At 37.7% G+C, this 21,098-nt stretch overlaps 2 protein-coding genes across 3 annotated transcripts; one reads left to right on the forward strand and one right to left on the reverse strand.

Annotated features, from left to right (window-relative positions):
- The first annotated feature begins 6,793 nt into the window (after positions 1-6,793).
- odc1 (ornithine decarboxylase 1) lies at positions 6,794-11,194 on the forward strand. Its single transcript, XM_032547396.1, has 11 exons — positions 6,794-6,923; positions 7,582-7,730; positions 7,886-8,020; positions 8,235-8,408; positions 8,520-8,692; positions 8,772-8,988; positions 9,075-9,158; positions 9,247-9,409; positions 9,499-9,614; positions 9,705-9,919; positions 10,015-11,194. Exons 3-11 carry the CDS (start codon positions 7,919-7,921, stop codon positions 10,151-10,153), a joined length of 1,383 nt encoding a protein of 460 aa, XP_032403287.1. The 5' UTR covers positions 6,794-6,923; positions 7,582-7,730; positions 7,886-7,918; the 3' UTR covers positions 10,154-11,194.
- A 737-nt stretch (positions 11,195-11,931) lies between these two features.
- LOC116709093 (G-protein coupled receptor family C group 6 member A-like) lies at positions 11,932-18,588 on the reverse strand. 2 transcript variants are annotated; one of them, XM_032547397.1, is made up of 6 exons: positions 18,248-18,586; positions 17,860-18,172; positions 15,785-16,546; positions 15,173-15,385; positions 14,981-15,098; positions 11,932-14,744 (listed from the first exon to the last, which is right to left on the reverse strand). In XM_032547397.1, the coding sequence occupies exons 1-6, from the start codon at positions 18,499-18,501 to the stop codon at positions 13,816-13,818; spliced, it is 2,589 nt and encodes an 862-aa protein (XP_032403288.1). In that variant the 5' UTR covers positions 18,502-18,586; the 3' UTR covers positions 11,932-13,815. The 2 variants fall into 2 exon arrangements, with proteins under 2 accessions (XP_032403288.1, XP_032403289.1); XM_032547398.1 differs by lacking the exon at positions 11,932-14,744 and having other exon boundaries at positions 14,985-15,098; positions 15,262-15,385; positions 18,248-18,588.
- Positions 18,589-21,098: the final 2,510 nt, after the last annotated feature.

Consider the following 21,098-nt stretch of genomic DNA (forward strand, 5'->3'; position numbering starts at 1 on the left):
CCAGATAACGTTATAGATGATGTCTGCACCTGCTTATTGTGACTGAGAACCAGGTTTTTTATTTCTAAAAATGTTTGCATGCAAATGAAATGTGCACTAAAACTTACAGGACAATTGTCAACAGATTCCCCCACTTGCAATCACCCTCCACAAATCTGACCTGTTTGGAGGAGTGGTCAGAAAAATATATATATATATAGTCATTGAGAAAGATGTCCTGTATAGAGGTGGCTACTACCCATGTACAGTATTAGACACTAAAAACGTATGGAAGAAGGTGGTCTGGTCAGAGACAAAAACTAAGCCCAGCATACAAAATGCTATGTTTGGAGGAAAACTCACTCTGAAGATCATTCTCGTGGCGAAGCACGACGGTGGCAGCTTCATGTCACAGGGTTCTTCTCTACAGCAGTTAGACTGGAGCTGGTCAGAATTTAGTGGAAGATGGATTGACCTATATAGAGTGCAATACTTTAAGAAAACCAGTTAACAGGTGAACAAGTCTTAAGTCTGGCACAGAGTTTCACCTCCCAATAACGATCCTAAACATACAGCCAGAACTATAAATGAACAGTTATAATCAGGGGACACCAACATTTTCTATAGAAGTTGAAAAGGCTGGTAACATTTTGAAAAGAATAAATAAATAAAAACAGCCCTGCATGTAAAATGTGCTCATTTTTATGGCAAAACTTAAGAACCCAAATTTTAAAACTATTTTCAGGTTTTAAAGCATAGACAATACATCACACTTTTGGTTCAGTGTGAACACTAATAATATTAGCTGGCAGCAGCGTCAACTTGCAAACCAACGCAGCCTTGAAACAAGCATAAAGTGTCTGTTTGCTTGGCAGGGCTCACATTGTGTTCTCAAATATTTCAGTGTTTTACACGTCGACCTGCTGCAACTTTGTATGTGGATAGCAGACCTCCGACACTTGAACGCGTAAACCTGTGAGTTTGTCCTTCTGTCTGTGTCTTTTTCCTGCATGGGGATCAAAGGAGTAAAATATGCTGATGCAGCCTTTTCACTGAGCTTCAGGCCAACACCCAGACTCACAAAAGATATTCCAGTGAAAATGTGGTCACTTTTGTCTTCATCTCCACACAGCCTGGAGCGTAATGTGTTGGAATCTGTGCTGAAAGAAGGATATGATGAGTCAGCAGAGAGACAGATTAAACAATGGGGGCAGAAATGAGCTGAAAGTTGCAGGAATGAACCTCGGGCTACATTTAACCTTCTGACTGATTGTTGGTAATATTTTTATTAGACACATGATACAGAACTTCTTTGTTATCATAACATTTTGGTGTTTGGAATACTTCCTACTTTGTATTCCTGCACAAATTTGTGTTTGTCACAAAAAATCACAATATAATTTGTTGAAATTTCACAAGCTTTTGTTGTGTTCCTTGAAAATGAATTTAAAAAACAAAATAGTTTTTGTTGTACCTTCAATATTTCAGGGGTGAAAAATTGTAAATGTTATGTTATAACATATATAACATATATATCTGCAGGACAAACATGAGTTTGTTCTGCAACTTGTGAGGACGGAAAATTACATAAGTAATTAGTAACAGTGTGACGGCATCAGCCTGGTGAAGAAACCAGCCTTGGATGAGTCAACTACAAAAACGAACCTTTTAACTGAGTCTTTTTAATAAGGGTATTGTGGTAACATGCCTGACTTCACAGCCAAACCTAAATTGCAAGTGACTGTCTTCAGATTCAGTGAAAATGTGGAACATTGTGTTTCCCTGGAACATCTCATTGTTACAGCTCACTTTTTTTTCTTTTTTTTTTCTTGAAGCAAGAAGAGAAGAACAGCAACAATATATTCTAATATGTGAATTTAGGTACAATGTTGTGAAAGAGTGTTTACGCCTTGTATAACTTTTTTTGTTTCTTTCGTCAGACGTAACAATCTGACTAAATGCGATCATGCCATAGCATGTTTATCAGATTTAAGTCTAGATATTGAGTGTGCCACTCCAAAGACATTCAGGAGTAGACTTGCTTTAGATCACTGTCCTGCTGCTTGACTCAAGCAAGCTTGATCTGAGCTTAATTAATAGTAGATTTGAGTTTAAGAACTGATTACTTTCTCCTACAGTAGAGAGCGGAACTCACACTTTCATCAATTACAGTAAGTCCTTGAAGTTGTTAAGCAGTTAAACAGCACCGGACATTACCACCGCTATGTTAATTTTAGGCTAGATAATACGTAGCATGTTGACTTCAGAAAAGTTCCACAAACAAAATATTCTTCACATATTTTCTTGTGAATATATTGGGGAAATGTGATTCAGGGACTTGTTTTCTTTTTGTTCGGCTATGGTTTTCACTCCTATAGATGCATTTTTTGTCCAGTGTCTTTCTTACAATTGAATAATAAACACTAATCTTAACTGAATGAGGCCTACTGAGTTTCAGATGTTGTTCTGGACTGTTTTGCAGCCTCTTGACTGAGTCCTTAATGAGATCTTGGAGTAATTTTGGTGGTCCTTCCTGGGAACCTTCAACCCCGTTCCATGTGTATTTCAACTGTGGGTTCTCACAGTCAATTAGATATGACTGTAATAATGAAGTCAGTGACTATTTAATCTGTCCTTGATTTGATTGATTGATCTTATACGATGTGTGGTTGTTGTCAGTTTCTTGTGAAGTGATATTTTTTTTATTTATTTTTTTTGTGAAACATGTAAATGTGTCAAAAAAAAAACCCCAAGGAGAAGAAATCTGGAAGCAAGTAAAAACCTTTGTGCAAAGCTCTGCATAAAATTATTTCACAGTTTGAAGCCACATGTCTAACTGGTCAGAGTGATAGGTAATAGAGGTTTTACCTACATCCTACCAGACTGTTGATCTCCTGCACCATCTGTTCGCTTGATACGCCAAGTGTTGAGACACCATCGTCAGCCTCTGTCTGGGTCAGCCAGAAATGTTAATCTAATGGAGGTCAAGCCCTCGTGGATTTTGCTTGCTTACTTCCTAACACCTGTGATTCCCAATCTCTGACCTGACACCTACCTATTGGTTTCACAGAGTGAATTAGCTTAAATGAATGGATGAATCAGGTGCTGGCAGCAGCTTGATGCAGCAGAGTTACCAATAGAAACCAGGTTGCTAATGTGAGATGACTGCAGCTGGAAGACCATTAGAGGATAATTTAAACTCTACTTCACCACCATTCAGTCTCTCACTTTACATGTAGATCACTACCCCCCAACATTGTCCTGTGTCCCACTAACCTCCTGCTTATCCACTTTGATTAAAACTATAGAGCTCTTCTAACCCTAACCCTTCAACATCATTTTATCTAATTTTAAAATTTGTGAGATGATCTAAAAGTTGTAGGTTTAACAAAAAAAAAGAAAAAAAAACATTGTAAGAATATGTATTCCCCAGCACTGTATCTAAGGTAGGCTAGATACAGTAAAGAGAAACTCATTTTTATTTTAAGCTCATGAATATCCTCAAAGTGCCGGTTGCTCCAGAATGCATTGATTAAACCCACTTACAAACTGTCAAAAATATAAATAAATAGGTGTGAGTATTAAACACCTTTTCATGCTGATGTAATTTGACAATATATTTAATTGCTTTTTGAAAGCTCTTTGTATGTAGAGTCTAAAGAGGGCCACATAAAAAGCAATAGTGGGACGGATTTGGCCCTCCAACTCTTGAGCTCGACACATGTGCTACCTTATATTAAAAATCCACTACCTCTTTAACTTATCTTTATTAGTATTTTTCATCAACTCTTTCTCTCTGTTGTTACCACATCTGTGAGTGTCACTCACATTGTTGAAAACTTGTGCTGGTGCATTTGTTCTGCATTTCACAGATATCGTTCCCTCTTGATAAAAGTGCACGTGGACCAACCACTTCTCTCTGCCCTCTTCATCCTCCTTCACCTCTCCCTCACCAATCCCTCCTATACACTACCTTTATTCTATTCTTTGAGTCACTGAAGACAGTTACTGGTTCGGAAAAGACCTTGGGTATTCTAAAAGCTGTTGAGGAAAATAACAGTGACATTCAGCACCGCAGTCAAGGCCTCAAATCCTGTACTGTATCTTGTGGGCACCCACCAACAATCATCATCCTTGTCTGATGGTGGGACCTTGCAACTGTGGGCGCTGGGCCACAATAGTCCACAGTTACGATAACAGACACTGTACACAGAGACGGAGCTAGACATTACAAGAGGAAGAGAAGGAGAGGGGTGAAGGACAGGATGGCATATTAGCTGCATAAAGGCAAGAAACAAAACAGAAAATAAAAGACTGGAATGATGTGGAACAGTTCACCGTGACATTTGTTTTAGTGTTTCCTGTTCTTGTGATTTTAAATAAGTTAATATCTGTAGAAAATTAATTAGCCCTCAAGTATTTGCTTAGTTCCTGGATGCTTTATATAAGAAGTCAGTGCTCCAAGGGTTTGTGCTTTGCATAAAAATAACTGCAGATTATGTCAGAGTTAAAATTCCCCTGTCAACCTCATTTAAACTTTTACCAGCACAGAAACAGACAGTTTCTTAGTTTTAAAGAATTACATCTCCTGGTAAAAATGACTTCACTTAAAGACCCTGCAGAATGGAAACCCTGAAGTGTGCTGAGGACAATCTAGATTGTGGTTTGAAGACCTGGAAAAACCATCAGGGCCACAGATATGTGGTCTGTGAGAAGCCCCAAAACTTCCTCCGATCTGATCCCTGTGCAGCATTTCCATATGTGTTGGGTCACAATAACCAAAAACCTTAATTTTTCTCCATTTGGTAATGTCTGCGTGTAAACCAAATGGCTATGAAAACGATCTTCGTGCTGATCAGAGTGTGCTGTCAGGGTGAAATGTCTGCCTGGTTTGAAAATTATAGCACTTAGAAGAAGAGCCATGAAAACAACCTTGGTACAAACCAAGTTATTGAGTCATAAAATGTGCCACATCAAAAAAAAAGAAAAACAATAAACATACATATATAAACATATGAAACAGTTATTATATCTCTCTCTATATATACATATATAATTACTGACGACTTAAAAAATGTTTTTAAATGCAAAATGTAGTTTGATTTTTTTGGAGTCTGCAGAGTAAAATGAGGAGAAGCATCAAGAAAAAATAGCTGCAACTGTATAAAAATTGCTATGGAAAACTAAATCAGCTTGTATTTTAGGGATCCAAATAATTGGTTGATGTAACACAGTAGTAAACTATAGACACACGTGACTTCGTAGGATTGTTGTGATTCAGTGTGACTCTGCCATGTCAGTTGTCCTTTAAACCTTCTCTAATCTCATCATGCAGACCACAAGCTCACATTGAGACCAAACAGACCTCAGTCGAGCCAGGTGACATCATTGAGACTTTTCTGTCACTCAGAACTGACAAATCATTGCAACCAATGATTTGGTTGCAATGATTGAGCCAAGTATGATTGAGCTTCTCTGTTGGCAACACAAACATATTGCAGGTTTGTAAAAAGAGCTGTCATTCACACTGACAGGTTATATTCTATTGACCTCCTGTAATTTTTGTTTTTTAAAAAGTTAGGTTTAACTTGTTAAAAGTTAAACCTAACTTTATATGTTTAAATAAGTCTTACTGAGGACTTATTTAAACATCGATTGCCTATAAAAAATAATATCCAAGAACCCAACAGTGTGAACATACCTAATCCATGTTGCCATAATGTTTTCCTATTTAAGCACTTGGTGATTTAAATTATTTACCGATATTTATTAGTTGTCTTACACGATCTGCTGACAGCCGTTGCACAAACTGACAGGTTTGCACATTGTCAGTTTGTGCAAAGGACCAGAGACACACCTTATTTCTTCATAATTTCTTGCTACTTTGCAAGAAGTTTTCTTTATGATCATCCACCACCATTCCTTCCAGTTTGTCCCTTTTTTATTTCCACTTTGTTAGAGAAACAAATCACTTGTACACAAACCACTATGTTTTTGTAGATTTTTGATAGCCTATTTCATTAATAGCAGAGATACAAAATGACCCAACCCTACATATCGTTTCATTGTATTCTTTTAAGATGAATGTACCATATATCAAGTTATTATGGTTCTTATTGGGGCTATTTGACACTTTGACACATGGAAGATTATAAATCCTAACCAAGCCAAAAATAACTAGTATTTATTACAGAAATATAACAATAGTTTCTTTCAGTAGAAAGAAACAACCTTAATTTTCTTTCAAAATGAATGTATCGAACAGAATGCTTTTCAAGCATTCAGTTCGTTATAAGTTCCATATAAGTAGTTGATGTTAAACCTTTTTTAAGTAATACAAAAGGAAGTCTGAGTAAAACCATTGGCACTCTTACTACAATTTGTCAACTTCTTCATAAAGAAAAAGCTATCTTGAAAATGACAAACCAGTTTGTCTAAGCATACCAGAGCAGTTATCAGAGACATTTCTTGAATGGTAATAAACTAAAAGATGTGAATGAAATGCGTTATTACAGTAGTAGTAGCAACAAAGTGCGTATAGAGAATTGTGTTTTTTATTTTACCAGTGGCTAACTTCGGAGTTTTTTTCTGTTATGTCTTAATCACAGTGTAGACACAAAATTAGTCTCCTCGAAGAAATAAATTTGGTTTGAGGGGTCTGCTGCACCTCCATAAACCTGGTGTGTGGTCCCTTCCGCGGAGGTTCCTCTATCCACCATGTGGATGAGTTGACAAGCCTAAACCGGTTCCTACGTGGATGGGAGGCCGGTTTCAGCTGGCTGCGTTGCCCCGGAAACGGCCGCTCTATAAATACTCCAGCGCTCACTCTGCGCTGCTCAGTCAGACTACACCTTAAGCAGTGCGCTTCACAAGAAGGGACCTGCTTTATTTTAAACCCCAGCTTTCTGGTCTAATGGACAAACTCTTTGTAAATGCTTTTTAAGGTAAGACTTTGCCATTTGGTGAGTCTCTGTAATTAATTGGTCGGTTAAGTTTAGTGTTACGTTGCTCTTAAAAGCTACGACGTGGCCGGTGTGACAGTCTGTTAAGCTAGCAAGCCGTTTTCTTTGTTACCCTTACGGCGAAGCCATGAAAGACTTATTCTCTGTAGCTGGTTTTGGTGTTATGACAAACGGGATGTTTTTGTCTTTTCTATTTTGTGATTAACTTTAATGATTCACGTTTGTTTTTTTTAAATCTTTTGATGAATGAGTTTCGTAATAAATTGAAAACCCAACATTGCCTCATGGCGTTAGGCGCTCCAACGGAACCGGCATATGAACGTCATTCATTGCTGATTGGTTAGTTTTTACTCCATCGTTCGAAATGGAAGAAGGTTCTTCATCTCTGATTGGCTAAAGCGTTAGACTGGGTGTGACTTACAAGTATCTCGTCTTTCAACGATTTTTTTTTTTTCAACCCTAGCGTCAAGTTAATCATAAGTTATACAATCAGAAAGCCACGTGAATGTATCGATCAGGGCGCCAGTTTAAGACTGAGTAACAAAGCATGAAGTTATTCATTCACGCTGCTGTATGAGTACACATGTATTGTTTGTACTTCAGATTCTCTAGAATACTAAATAAAAGTTCCTCCTTTCAGAATCTTCACTCTAGGAAGGCACACTCCAGCTGCTCAACAGGCCCAGGCCTTGAGTTGTATCTTAAGGGGTTTAACTTCACTGGTGAACCGCCTTGGCTTCTCTGCACCTGAATAACAGCAGCTCCATATTCCAACTCTTTCATATCCAAGTAAGTGTCATGTTTTACCCAAGTGCTTTTGGAATTTCTTACATTTTTCACAGTGATTATACATGTCATATCCCCAGAGTCTAATAAAGTTGAGTAATCAATAAGAGGAAAAGATGCTGTCTTCTAAGTATTCTTTTTTTTTTTTTTTTTTTCAGTTTACGTGTGACAAATTGAAAGTACTGATCAAGATGAACACCACCACACCCAACAAATTTGAATTTTCCTTTCTTGAAGAGGGCTTCTCTGCTCGGGACATTGTTGAGCAGAAAATCAATGAGTCATCCTTGACAGTAAGTATCCGGTGGGGTTTATGTAATGGACAGATGGTCTGATTTGCTTTGTCAGCAGGATATACTCTGAAAATCTACACCTTTGATTAAACCGGATAGCTTTGTCCAAGTGATTCTCTTTTAGAATTGTTTTTGCCTGTTAGAAGCTGGTCTAATTCACTATTCATATGTGTTAAAGGTAATCTATAACATCCTTTTTGTTTTTCTATTTCAGGATGATAGGGATGCATTCTATGTCTGTGACTTAGGAGATGTTTTACGAAAACATCTTCGTTGGGCAAGAGCTCTGCCTCGCATCACTCCTTTCTACGCCGTCAAGTGCAACGACAGCCAGGCTGTAGTTATGACGCTGGCATCGTTGGGAACTGGCTTCGACTGTGCAAGCAAGGTAGGCTTTGGGAGCTTTCCATCAATGCTGTTAGCACAATTTATTTATTTGCTGAAAGTGCATTGGTGCCTCCTGCGTTTTTTGCTGACTGTTGGTATTGTCCTCCCACAGACGGAGATCCAGCTTGTTCAGTCCCTGGGAGTGGATCCAAGCAGAATAATCTACGCCAACCCCTGCAAGCAGGTCTCACAAATAAAGTACGCATCTGCACACGGAGTCCAAATGATGACCTTTGATAGTGAAGTGGAGCTCATGAAAGTGGCCCGTTGTCACGACAATGCCAAGTAAGAGTTTTGCTTTTTAAACTCAACAATTGTCTTTGATTTTTGGCCTTTGTTAAAGCCGTTCCTGTTCTCCGTTCAGGTTGGTGTTGCGCATCGCCACAGATGACTCGAAGGCTGTGTGTCGCCTCAGTGTGAAGTTTGGTGCTCCCCTCAAAGCTTGTCGCGGTCTCCTGGAGCGGGCAAAGGAACTGGGGCTGGATGTGATCGGTGTCAGTTTTCATGTTGGCAGCGGCTGCACTGATGCAGAGACCTACACCAAAGCCATTGCAGATGCTCGCTGTGTCTTTGATATGGGGGTGAGTTGCTCGTAAAGAGCGTATTCAGCTGTAATGAATGTTTTCTGCTCTGCAAAGAAGCCTAAACTTAATGTCTGGACATGCAGGAAGAGCTTGGCTTCAACATGGATCTCCTGGACATTGGAGGAGGTTTTCCTGGTTCAGATGACACTGAACTGAAGTTTGAAGAGGTAGATTGAAATGTTTTTGTTTAACCAGTCTTCTGTGTTTTAAGTAAAATTTTACTTGACTTACGTGTGGACTCATTTCCATTTATAGATTACAGTAGTAATCAACACGGCCCTCGACAAGTACTTTCCTGTCGACTCCGGGGTCAGGGTCATCGCTGAGCCGGGACGCTTCTACGTGGCATCTGCTTACACATTAGTGGTGAATATCATTGCTAAGAAGGTCATCATGGATGACGAATCATCTTCAGATGGTAAGGGCTTTGGTTGAACAGACAACTGAGATATTATTTATCTCAGTTAATTATGACAATGAAACCAATTGCTTACCTTTTTCCTGCAGAGGAAGATGAAGGGACCAGTGACAGAACTCTGATGTACTATGTCAATGATGGGGTGTATGGCTCCTTCAACTGCATCCTCTATGACCACGCTCACTGTTTGCCGACATTGCATAAGGTCAGTCAGATTCAAAGTTTATCACTGCGGTGGGTAAAAAAAAAATGCTGACCAGATCTTTATAAACTTTCTTCCGATTGTTTCTTATAGAAACCAAAACCAGATGAGGCGGTGTACCCCTGCAGCATATGGGGCCCTACATGTGATGGTCTAGATCGGATTGTGGAACTGTGTACCCTGCCTGACCTCCAGGTGGGGGACTGGCTTGTTTTTGAGAACATGGGTGCCTACACTGTAGCTGCTTCCTCCACCTTTAATGGCTTCCAAAGACCAGACATTTACTATGTCATGTCCCGTCCTGCCTGGTGAGTTTTTGTCTTAGAAATTAACTCATGAGGAAATTCTACAGTTTTTAAAGTTCCTTTTTTAAAATTATAACTTGTGCCCATTTCACCTTTAGGCAATATGTGCAGCAAGTCTGCTCCCAGGGCCTTCCAGCTCCGGTAGAGGAGTCCTCCTTGTTCGACCTTCCAGCATGCTGTGGCCGAGAGAGCAGCTTGGACATGTCCACTAAGCCTTGCCATGCCCATGTGGTTTAAGACCAGCTACAGAAAGAATCTGTTTTCTTTAGATTTATCCTTTTTTAAATTTTATTGTTTTATTATTATTATTATTTTTTATTAAACTAAGCAGATAGTTCTCAAGCTAAATTTTGAGGCCAGTTACTTGACAGGAGAGAAGTGGGGATGTTGTTGCACATATTTCAGTGTTCTGTACAGAAGCTGGGAGTCAACCTTTGACTGAGGCTGAATCACACCTTGGACTATCTCTGTGGGTATCGGATAAAGTGTAACAAGCAGCTCTGTATTAATATAATTTGCTGCTGACCTCTAGTATTTGTATGAGGTACTTAATTATGTGCCTATTTTTAGAACTGGGAAAAAAGTAAAAAACAAAGATTTAAATTGAAGAACTGACATCACATGTCAGAAGGACTCAGCTATGAAAGTAAGTATTTGGAGATGGAGGTGGTTGTTGGTTTTTGGGAACATAAACAAAATTCCAGACCTTATTTATGCTTACTGACCTGCACCATGTTATTAGGTCAGAGTATTTCACCGCTAGCAACTATTCACATCTGATGTCCACAAAGCAATGGTCTGAGGTGGGATAAAGATCCTCAGATGGCTGCTATAATTATCTTTTCCATGAGCTCTACTTCTGAACAGAACTTTGCAAGTGTTGGTCTTCAAGATCTTAAGCATCTTGTGTTTTTATTTCAATGTTTGTAACAGTAACTTAGGTCTAACAACTCAAGTTTTTCAGAAAGTGTTTATACAAATTTTGTGTTAGTAGTATTCAAAAATGGATTCTCAAAGTAGAATAAAATCTTGAAGATTAACACTTAAACACAGGGACTCAAACAGCAAGCAACACCCTCTCCTCTATTTTTTATCTTTATGTTGTGGTAACTCTTCGATAATATTAATATGTATGTTCATGATATTAACAAGACTCAAAGTTTGCCCATGCATGTAAACTGGATATGAAAGAGATGGGATAGCACATTCATATCGCTTTCCTATGGAAACTTTTTGAAGTTTTGTATTTTTTTAATAAATATTAGGTGCAGAACCAAATCTTGACTTTTCTTTTTAAGAGTGCACATGTCAACGTTTATTTTTACAGAATCACCAACTCTGGTGCCATCTAGTGCTCACATTTTGAATTTTTTTAAGACTAAATGGAGACAAATGATAAAAGGTACGAGGCAATAATACGACCAATGAACTGTAGGGACTTTTTTTTTCTAGGATAAAACAATAATTGCAAAGAAAATTACATTTACACCTCAATATTTGCACAATACTACCACTGATAAGTTAATTATTTCCGTTTTTTAAAACCCTTCTAGCAGTGGTGCAATGTGCAATGACCATAAGGTGGAGTTCACAATTTGTGACGTTTTATTTTGTCAGTCTTGAGATTATCTTAATATAATGTGTGAGTTTATGTGTGAAGGGAATTAAAGACACTGTTTTATATAATTAGGTGTAGTTTAAGTATTAATAGGGGCAATGTAAATATAACAATGTAAATGTTATCTAATAATTTACACATTTAAAATTCTTTTCAAATATTTTTCTATATTTAAGATTAAAACAATTTATCAATAAATTGTTTGGGAAGGAACATTCTTTTGCTGTCTATATTACTTTCAAAGTAATTTTTAACTTTAGCATCCTCCTGCTGGTGCTTTAATCTTTGAGAAAATTGGACATGCAGTAAATGGTGTATTTTGGAGAGTCACTAGATAATGATCTTGTTGCAGATGAAGGAATAAGGAAAAAAAAAAAAAACCCAGCCTACTCAAAACCAGCATCATGTAAAAGCTTTAATTCATCCTTTTGAACAAAATAAGAAGCCTCCTTATTGACATGTTACAGAAAAAACAGGTATATCAATGCCCTTATTCCCAATAGCAAAAATATTTGATAGCATAAGGAATAACAATACAGATGAAAGTGTGAAATTAGTCCAACTTCATATTATTCTGGGTAAATATAGCATTTATCTGTCATTTTCAGCAGAATTCATTTGCAATACCTTTAAATACAAACAGATCCCCGAAATTCCCAGCACCAGCATAAATAAACATGTTTTGACCTAAATCCTTTCAGGCATGACAGACTGGAATACTTCGCACAAGAGGAGATTGTTATGGCTTTGTTTTTCGAGTGATAATGTGAGCTCGATTTGATAGCCAAATACAAGCTTTCTGCACACGGTATTCTACAGAAAGAGGAAGCACGCTTCCACAAATACATTTACTCTGCACACGGGTTTTGCATTTTATTTTTTCCCATGTTGTTAGCGTGCCATGAAATCACAAACCCAGTTTTATAGAGTTTGTTTGCTCAACAAAATATATACAACTTTAAAGGTGCAAATGTATTTTTTGCTTCTTGGCCATGCAAGGAATTCTCCATCTCCTTCAGTTTGGATTAGTTAGTTAAGTTTTTAGTAAGTAGGAAAAGCTTATTTATAAAATGCTTTTCACAGACATAAAATCACGAAACCCTGTACAAGAGAAATTAATATTAAAATATACAAAGAATAATAATAATGCTAATGAAAAGCAGTGTTTTAGTTTTGCCACCATTTGCTCTGATTAAGAATTAATTTCACTGGCCTTGGGCTGCAATAGCTCTTTGTATCATTGACTGAAAACATCATGGCAGTTATAATATTTATAACAGCAGTTTTGAAAAAAGATTTTTTTTTAAATATGTGGCTTTCCCTTTACATATTTCATGTAAATCCTTGTATAGCTAAAAATAAAGTGTGTTTAGAAGAGTAAACTGAAAGGTGTAATAACAGATGCCTCCTGATTGCGGTGGGATTTGCTCTCTCTCCACTCTGCTTCCCGGAGTTAGCCCTGCAACCAGCATTGCATCATATCTGCTTTTCTTTCTTTTTTTTTTTGCTAATTCGTTGCTATTTTTCAAACTCAATTCCCGTCTTGTGGCACCTGAAATTTTACCAAAGGCAACTGCCAAATTTCAATTTCAATAAGAGAGGGAAGCTAGTGTCAATGGATTTTTTTAACAGTACAATAACAATCATGAAGATCCATTTCCTGTCCCAAAAGACATCACCTTAATTTCTCACTCTCTCACCAAACTTTTGTCATTTTAGGTCAGTCAGGATTACTGAATAACCTTTTGCTAACTATTTACAATGAGCAAGAATTGTTTTTGTACTTTCTTGAAATCAAGAAGTTTACATACATATTACATACATATGGGTCTTTATGCCATTTTGTAACTAATTTAGTGGGAAGATCCATTTGAATGATCCATTTGTGTTACAATCTTAAACTTTCTAGCTGCTGCTTTAAGATGTTCGTTCACTATTTCCACATAACTTTCATTCCTTTTGATTCCATCTATTTTGTGAAATGCACCAATTCTGCCTGCAATAGAACACCCAACAACATGATGCATTACAATATGATGTGATAGATTTTTACTCTCTGAATGGCCTTTTAGTCCATATCGATAGAGTACTCAGTTTACCCTCCTTCCATCTTTCACTTTAGATATTTAGTAAAGTTTTCTAGTTAGCTTACCTAACTTTTAGTCTGATTTAATGTCAAACAATGAGAAGAAAAGTTTGACTTTGTCTTTGCATACAGTTCATGTCTGGATTCTATTGTATTATTTTGCAGCTCATCTTTAACAAAGACAAGCAAGTATGATCATGAAATCACGGATAAGTCCTTCCTCTCATAATGTTTCCTAATATATTCACTGATAGCATTTTGATTATTAATCTCTTTCCTGAACAACATAATGTAACACTTGGGGGCCAAGTGACAGCCAAGGATGCTGAAGCATGAGATCAAAATGGCTGCACTGCTTATAGCCGGTTTGTACTTTCCTTCCAAAGTGAGATAAATTGGGAGGAAAACAATCCATATGATTAAAAACAGCACCATGCTCACTGTGATCAATGAGGCATTTTTGTAAATGTCTGGTAGCTTTCTACCTTTGAATGCAAAGATAAAACACACAACGCCCCAGAAAGAGTTGTAGACTATTGTGGCAGCAAAAAACTTTTTGGACTTTTCGCACATGTTACATTGGTACAATATTGTGGACTCTTTCTGGTCCTTTGAAGGAAGACGTGGGAGAACGATTAGCCAAGCTAAGGATACACCCAACTGCACACCAGAGATGATGACAACCACAGCTACTGGATGATTAAGCTTCTTAATCTTAGAGCAAACCCTCGGGTCAAAGCTAAAACCTAGCAGGATCTGAATTAAGTTGGCCAGAATGCAGGAGATACAGAGGGAGAAACTTATACCGAACAGAGGAATGCCTACACAGGAATTTGGTGTGGGTTTTCCTATAAAGGTGAAGGTAGTGCAAAAGCCGAGGAGCAAGGAGGCCATCTCCACATAACACAGGGAACCTCCAATTGCCTTAACAATGGGAGTCCCACAGTTGAAGCCAATGACGATAGCAATGACTGCAGTAGCAATTATTGCAATAGCAGATGTCGTGACCAGAATGATGGAGAAGGGGTCTGACCACTCAAGAAACTCTTCAGTTTTATTCTCACAAGTATACCTGCGGTTTGCTGGTGAGAACTCGTTCTCTTCACATAGACTGCAAAAACTATCTGCAGAAGGAGACAAAGAGAAAGAATATGAAAAACAAACAAAAAAAAGACATTGGCTGCATTTTCATGTGAGACTGGGAAAAAGAGGGGGAACGATTGTACGCTTTGGATCATTGTCCTAATAGAAACCAAGTGCTTCTGAGCTAACGGGCTCAAACTGATGGCAAGTAAAGTAAGAGAGGAGAAAATTGTGTTTTAGGCAAAAACAAAACGTAGATAGTAAAGATAACACTGACCATTTCCATAAGAAGACTCTTGAGGTGAACAGTTAGCACATCTATAGCAGCATTTTCCATAATGTAATTCCAATCTTTCTCCTGGTTTACATGTTTTGAAGCAGTTAAAAACAGAGACCTGTAAAAGAGACAATAGGATTAGCACATGATCACGAGCTCTGTATTTTACTGACTAATATATCTTTATCTTACATTTTCAGTGGTTCTCCATTGTGACAGATCTTTGTTAAATGAAATGTTTTTATTTGGCCAGTATTCTCCAATTTTTATTTTCTCAACACCTTCTTTGGACGCAGATGTGTTCCAAAACAATATGTCGTATCCCAGACTGGGATCTCCGTTTTCATCGAAGTAGATATTTGTGTCATTCACAGTGATGTTGATCTTCCTGATTACATGAAAAAGCTGTGGAGACAATTTTTAGGCCGATATTACTTGTCATGGAATTGTAGTTTAAATATGTTTACAGACAAAAACAGACCACATAGACGGGTCCAATATCATTATTAATTTACCATAATACGGTTTAGTTATGGGAATAAAATTAATTCAATATGTTAGGACTTGGCGCCAGAGATTATACATACTGGGATATTTATATACTCCATGTCAGAACATTGCATAATTTGACTGTCTTGAGGACAAATGTGCAAAACTACCTGTACAGGCGATATAAATAACAAAAAGACTGATATTTGCTGAAAAGCAAAAGGTACGTTTTAGACTTTGTTCGACTAATAATCACAACCAAACATATAAAAAGTAATTTGTAACGAATGACTCAAAACAGAAGCTTTACTATACCTCAATAGCAGTAAACTTGGTCCGTTCACAGCTTTGATTGTTACATTTTAGTAAGATTCTGAGGCCCTCAGCAATGACCTGAACAGCCAGGTAGATGTTGTAGGATTCATCATGATCAATGTAGCAGTACAAGCAGTTTATGTCAGAAGTCTTATTCGCGCAGTTACACTTCACGTCATCTTTGGAGCTGTTTGTGAAAACTTGATAATAACTCAAAATGCTGTTTGTAGTTCCATTAAACATTGAGGTGACGTAATCTTGAAAGCCCGGCACCTCCTTCTGTCTAAAATTGAAACCAAAAACTGGACCAATGCTTTCGATTCCTGTCATCTCAGAGATTTTAGAAGAAGTGGACCAGGTGTCACTTGCTATCCAGGTTCTGTTGAGATTTTTTTCAACAACTGCTTCAAGGATGATACGAACATTGTTGTCTATGGTGAACATGATGATGGCCTCAGCGGTAGAAATTTCTATTTTTTTCAGCAGATCTCTTGCTGTTGAACAGTTTTTGACAAAGGTATCAGGGAGAATGTCCACAAAGTCAACACAAATATTATTGCCAGTGAAGAGCTTCAGGAGACTATCAGTTCCATACTTCCCATATTCATCAGTGCTTCCCACAATGGCCACTGATTGCCATGAAAAATTCTTCACCAGCTCGTAAATGGCTTGCATCTGATGTTTGTCACTGGAAACAGTCCGTAGGAAGGTGGGGAACTTATATTTTAAACTGAGCTGCTCACTGGTTGATGCATAGCTAATCTGTGGAGAGCAGCAATGCAATGAAAGAAGATATAAAAAGTCTACACATCCATATAAAATTTCATACATTTTCCTATAAATGACTGACGTTTTCTTCCCCTTTAATATGACAGGTATCCTGTACAGTTCAACCAAAAAGCAAGGAAATCTGTCTGAGGAAAAATGGAAAGAATAAAAAAGCAATAATAACCTGGTTGTGTAAGTGTGCGCACCCTTAAATTTTTTTTTTGTTGATTCACTGTTTGAGTCCTCATGGGTAAAAAACCTGCCCTCGGCTACCTGAAGCCTCAAAGGTAAGTTTGGCATGAAAACAACAAAGCACACCAACAAAAGACTATGAGGCTGGTAAAAAAACAGCTACTTGTTCTACACTATTTGTTTCGTACAATATCTGGAAGCGTGACCAACACGGATTGGTCAATGTAGCAATGTAGTCTGGAACTGATAAAACTACACACAGACTACAATTCTAAAACAACACTGAAAATTTACGGCATCCTTCACAACTTCTCCTTCTGTTCGCTGATTGGCCCAATAAAAAATCTACCAGAGACAATCTGAGTCAAGAGGAGAACACTCAGACTGAACAGAGTTACACAGGAAGGCAATGGGCAGGCTGAAAAAATATCTTCCAAACTGTGAAACACGATGGGGACTTTATTTCATGTAGCTGTTTTTATAAAGAGAATGAAATCATGAACAGCTTCATGTAAAAGTCAGTTTTACCCCCAAATCTTTAGATGAGTACTAGAAAGCTGACCGATATTGTTTTTTCAGTACCACAATGAGTACAAGCAGACATTCAAATAAAAAAATTAAAAAAAACGAATTCACAAGAACAAACTTATAGTCTTGGAATGACCAAGTCAAAGTTCAGAGGTAAATCTTGCAGAAAATTTGTGGGGTTAAAATAAAAAAGTTTTTTTCAAAATGTGAACTATTTTTGAGAACTTTTGCAAAGCATTTTATAATATTCCTAGGTCCAAATATGGGATGCTGATAGACTCAAACAAAAGAAAACCTGGAGTCAAAATGGAATCATATTTTGGCTTACAGGTGTGCATACCTTTGCAACCTTTGCAAAAAAAATTTGCAAGTTTTTTAAAATTATATTTTTCTTTCAGACAGATTTGTTCGTTTTTCAGTCTTACTGTACAAGATACATGAAACATTAAAAGTGGAAACAGTTATTTCAAGAATTTTCAAAATCTTATTCTATTAAATTTCAGTGTCATAATCTGGTATGTATCAAATTGATATATTTACATTTAAAGAGATGTTGCATAACATATAAAACATAGTGAGAGTCAAACCTGTGTGACTGATGGTAGAGCAAGTACTCTTGCAACTGCTAAGGATACCTCAGACGATTCCTCTCCAATAACCACCTTCGTCTCAGGTTCAGGTAAGGAGGAATTGATGGATGCAGGTATGAGACACCTCTGTGGGTCTGACTGGTCCTTCAGCAGCTGCAGAGTTGCTCTGATGGCAAGGCTGACATCTCCACAAGTATCATAAATGTCATATCCAAGGGTGAGGTTGGGCAGCAGTCTTGGCATTTGTTGGTTTATTTCTTGGATAGAGTAGATCATCACTTGGGCACGTAGGAATGTTTGGATATCAAACCTACAAAACGAGGCATAAAATAAACAGTACAATTTCTAGCTATGCAATTGGATTCTTTGCCAGGTACGTACTTACATTTTACAGGATATTGGACCAGGATCTGTTGTTCTGTTGGTTTGTTGGTGAATAGGAAAAAGACCTCCAATAATAACATCCCCATGAAGGTACGCATGCTTCATTTCAGCTCTGAAATCAGTATTTTCAGAGCTGGAGTGAAATACACTCATAAAAGTTACAAGTAGCTTCAACAAAAACATGGTTGAATCAGATGTGCAGGCTGTGTTTTCAACTCCTGCAGTGTGAGCTTTCTCCTGGAAAATTCTTCTCATATAAGGTTTGCCCACTGTTCTGGGTCATTTGCATTGTCAGACTGATTTCAACTGATATCATTAGAATAAGATACAGGCACGAAAGCAGAGAGATGATTTGAATCACTCACAAAGAAGAATTCATTCGCAGTTCATCCTCACTGCATGTCATCATGACAGAGGTTTACCACAAAAACCAGTCTGAACAATAAAGGTATTCATCTTTGCACTTTACCTTGAGTTCCTCTGATACATCTCTGCCGTTGTTTACACTAATCTCCATGAGAGGGCAGCATGCTTCATACAATGTAGCTCTTTTCATTTAACAGGTCAACGTTTTTATTCTTCTGGACAATTAATCCATCTCAAGCCTATCACATACTAAGACACATTTTGTCCAGGACTGCTTTGCATTTACCTCCATCCATCTTACTATCAACTCCCAGTAGCCGTTGTAAAAAAAATCATCCAAACAGCAGGATGCTGCCACCACCATTACACTGACATACAGTTGTCACTTTACTGCCACACATAGTTTTGTAACTATTTTGTAACAGTTGTAACAGTTGGTCCAACCTCTCCCCTGTTGACTGCCCCTTACAGCCACTGGCATTTGCCTAAACATTTGCTTTCACAAAGCACTGTCCATTTCCACAGCAGTCCCCAAACCAAGCTTTCTCCTCACAAACCATGCCTCCCCCTGTTTCACACTCAGCTACACCAGATTAGTGACAGCAGCAATTTGCAAACACCTGGTGTAACTGCATGTCTGGTGAGTCCATCATAGGAATTACTTCTCAGTCCAACGATTGCTATCAACATAAGAAGTAATGCTGTGATGACTTGCTGGAGGCAGAGTACTGGAAAATGCAGGAGCTTCTCACGGATTCCAGGAGTAAGATGCTAAATTCAACATTTCAAATTTTGAAATCAAATTTCTTTTAGGTTATGTTTGGTATATACAGCAATTTTATAACAACAGAAGGTAATGAAGTTAGTTAATTGTGCTATAAAATGGCACCATGTGCCAGGAAAACATATGATACCTTTAAAAAAATAAAATAAAACTCAACTATATTTGGATGCTGCATAGGCCTGTTGCACTATTTTTTTTCTCCCTTCAATAGGCTACATACGTATGTTGGAGTCATACTCCCTGACTGTTCTTCATTTGCAAAGCTGGAAGCACTACATCGCTGTTTCATGAATCTAAGCCTTCTCAGTACAAAGCTACACAATCCAGCTCCTTGCAGCATCCTGGAGATTCTACAACAACCATTAAAGCATTGCAGGTACTGAACCTCTCTTAACACAACTAAAACTTGGAATTTGTTAGAATTGGATTTTGCACCTTAGATTTAGATTGTAATATAGATTATACAGATAAAATAGATCGGGGTTTGCAACCTTTACAATCCAAAGAGCCATTTTCCCTTCAGTCTAGCTAAATAAAACATGTTTTGAGCCACAGTGAGGTCATCGGCCAATTGCTCATGACCTCTGGTTCCAAAACCAGATTGTCAATACCAAATTAGCTGATTTACAGTGCTTGACTGTTTGATGTAAGATCTCTGCAGAGGAAGAAATCACACATCAGAGTTCATGCAAGCAAAATTTCTCATTTATTTACAGGAAGCACACCACATTTATAGTGGCATTTATAGTGGCACAAACATTATCTACTAGAGCAAATTTCCCATCATTTTTAAAGAACCACCATTTTATTTTTATTTTTAGGTTTTAAAAATCCAGAAACATCACTGTTAGGATAATTGGTCTATATTTTAAACTGAGCTCTCACTGGTGGAAGCATAGCTAATCTGTGGAGAGCAGCAATGCAATGAAAGAGGATGTAAAAGGTTTACACACCCACATAAAAATTCATAAAATTTCATATAAATGATTGGACATTTTTTAAAAACATATCCTGTAAAGTTCAATAAAAAAAAAAAACAAGCAAATCTGTCTGAGGGAAAAATGTAAACAATAATAGGTAAGTGTGCGCACCCTTAAAAAATAATTTGCTTAACCACCATCTGAGTCTTCACTGGTAAAAACAAAACATGTCCTCATTTATCATGGTCATCCTGGTTAATTTTTACCTTATAAGAATTTTGATTCTTTGGCTGCAGCCATGGTCTGAATCACCTTTCTACGGATTTATTTGCAGTTCATCCTCACTGCGTGTCATCATCACAGTGGTTCTGCACATAAACCAGTCTGAACAATACATGTACTAATCTTTGCACCCTGAGGGCCTCTAAAACCTCTCTGTTGCAGTTTACACTAATTTCCATGAGAGGGCAGCATTTGCAACACTACAGCACATTAGTATGATTTGATTTATGCTATTTCATTTTAGTTTCAGGTCACTGGTCTTGTGGAAGGTGAACCTCCAACTGTCTCAAGGCCATTGAATCCTAAGACAACTTTTGTCTACTACTGGCGTGCATTTACCTCCCTCCATCATCCCATCAACTACCAGTAAGAAGAAAAACAATCTAACAGCAGGATGCTGCTGGCCTGCCACCACCATGCTTCATGTGGGGACAGTCAGTATAAGTGGATGGACAAGTCTTAGATTTGCATGTTGTACCATCCTCTTTCCATCTCACAGA

The sequence above is a fragment of the Xiphophorus hellerii genome, chromosome 19 (genome assembly GCF_003331165.1).
Source record: "Xiphophorus hellerii strain 12219 chromosome 19, Xiphophorus_hellerii-4.1, whole genome shotgun sequence".
In the NCBI taxonomy this organism is placed as follows: Eukaryota; Metazoa; Chordata; class Actinopteri; order Cyprinodontiformes; family Poeciliidae; genus Xiphophorus; species Xiphophorus hellerii.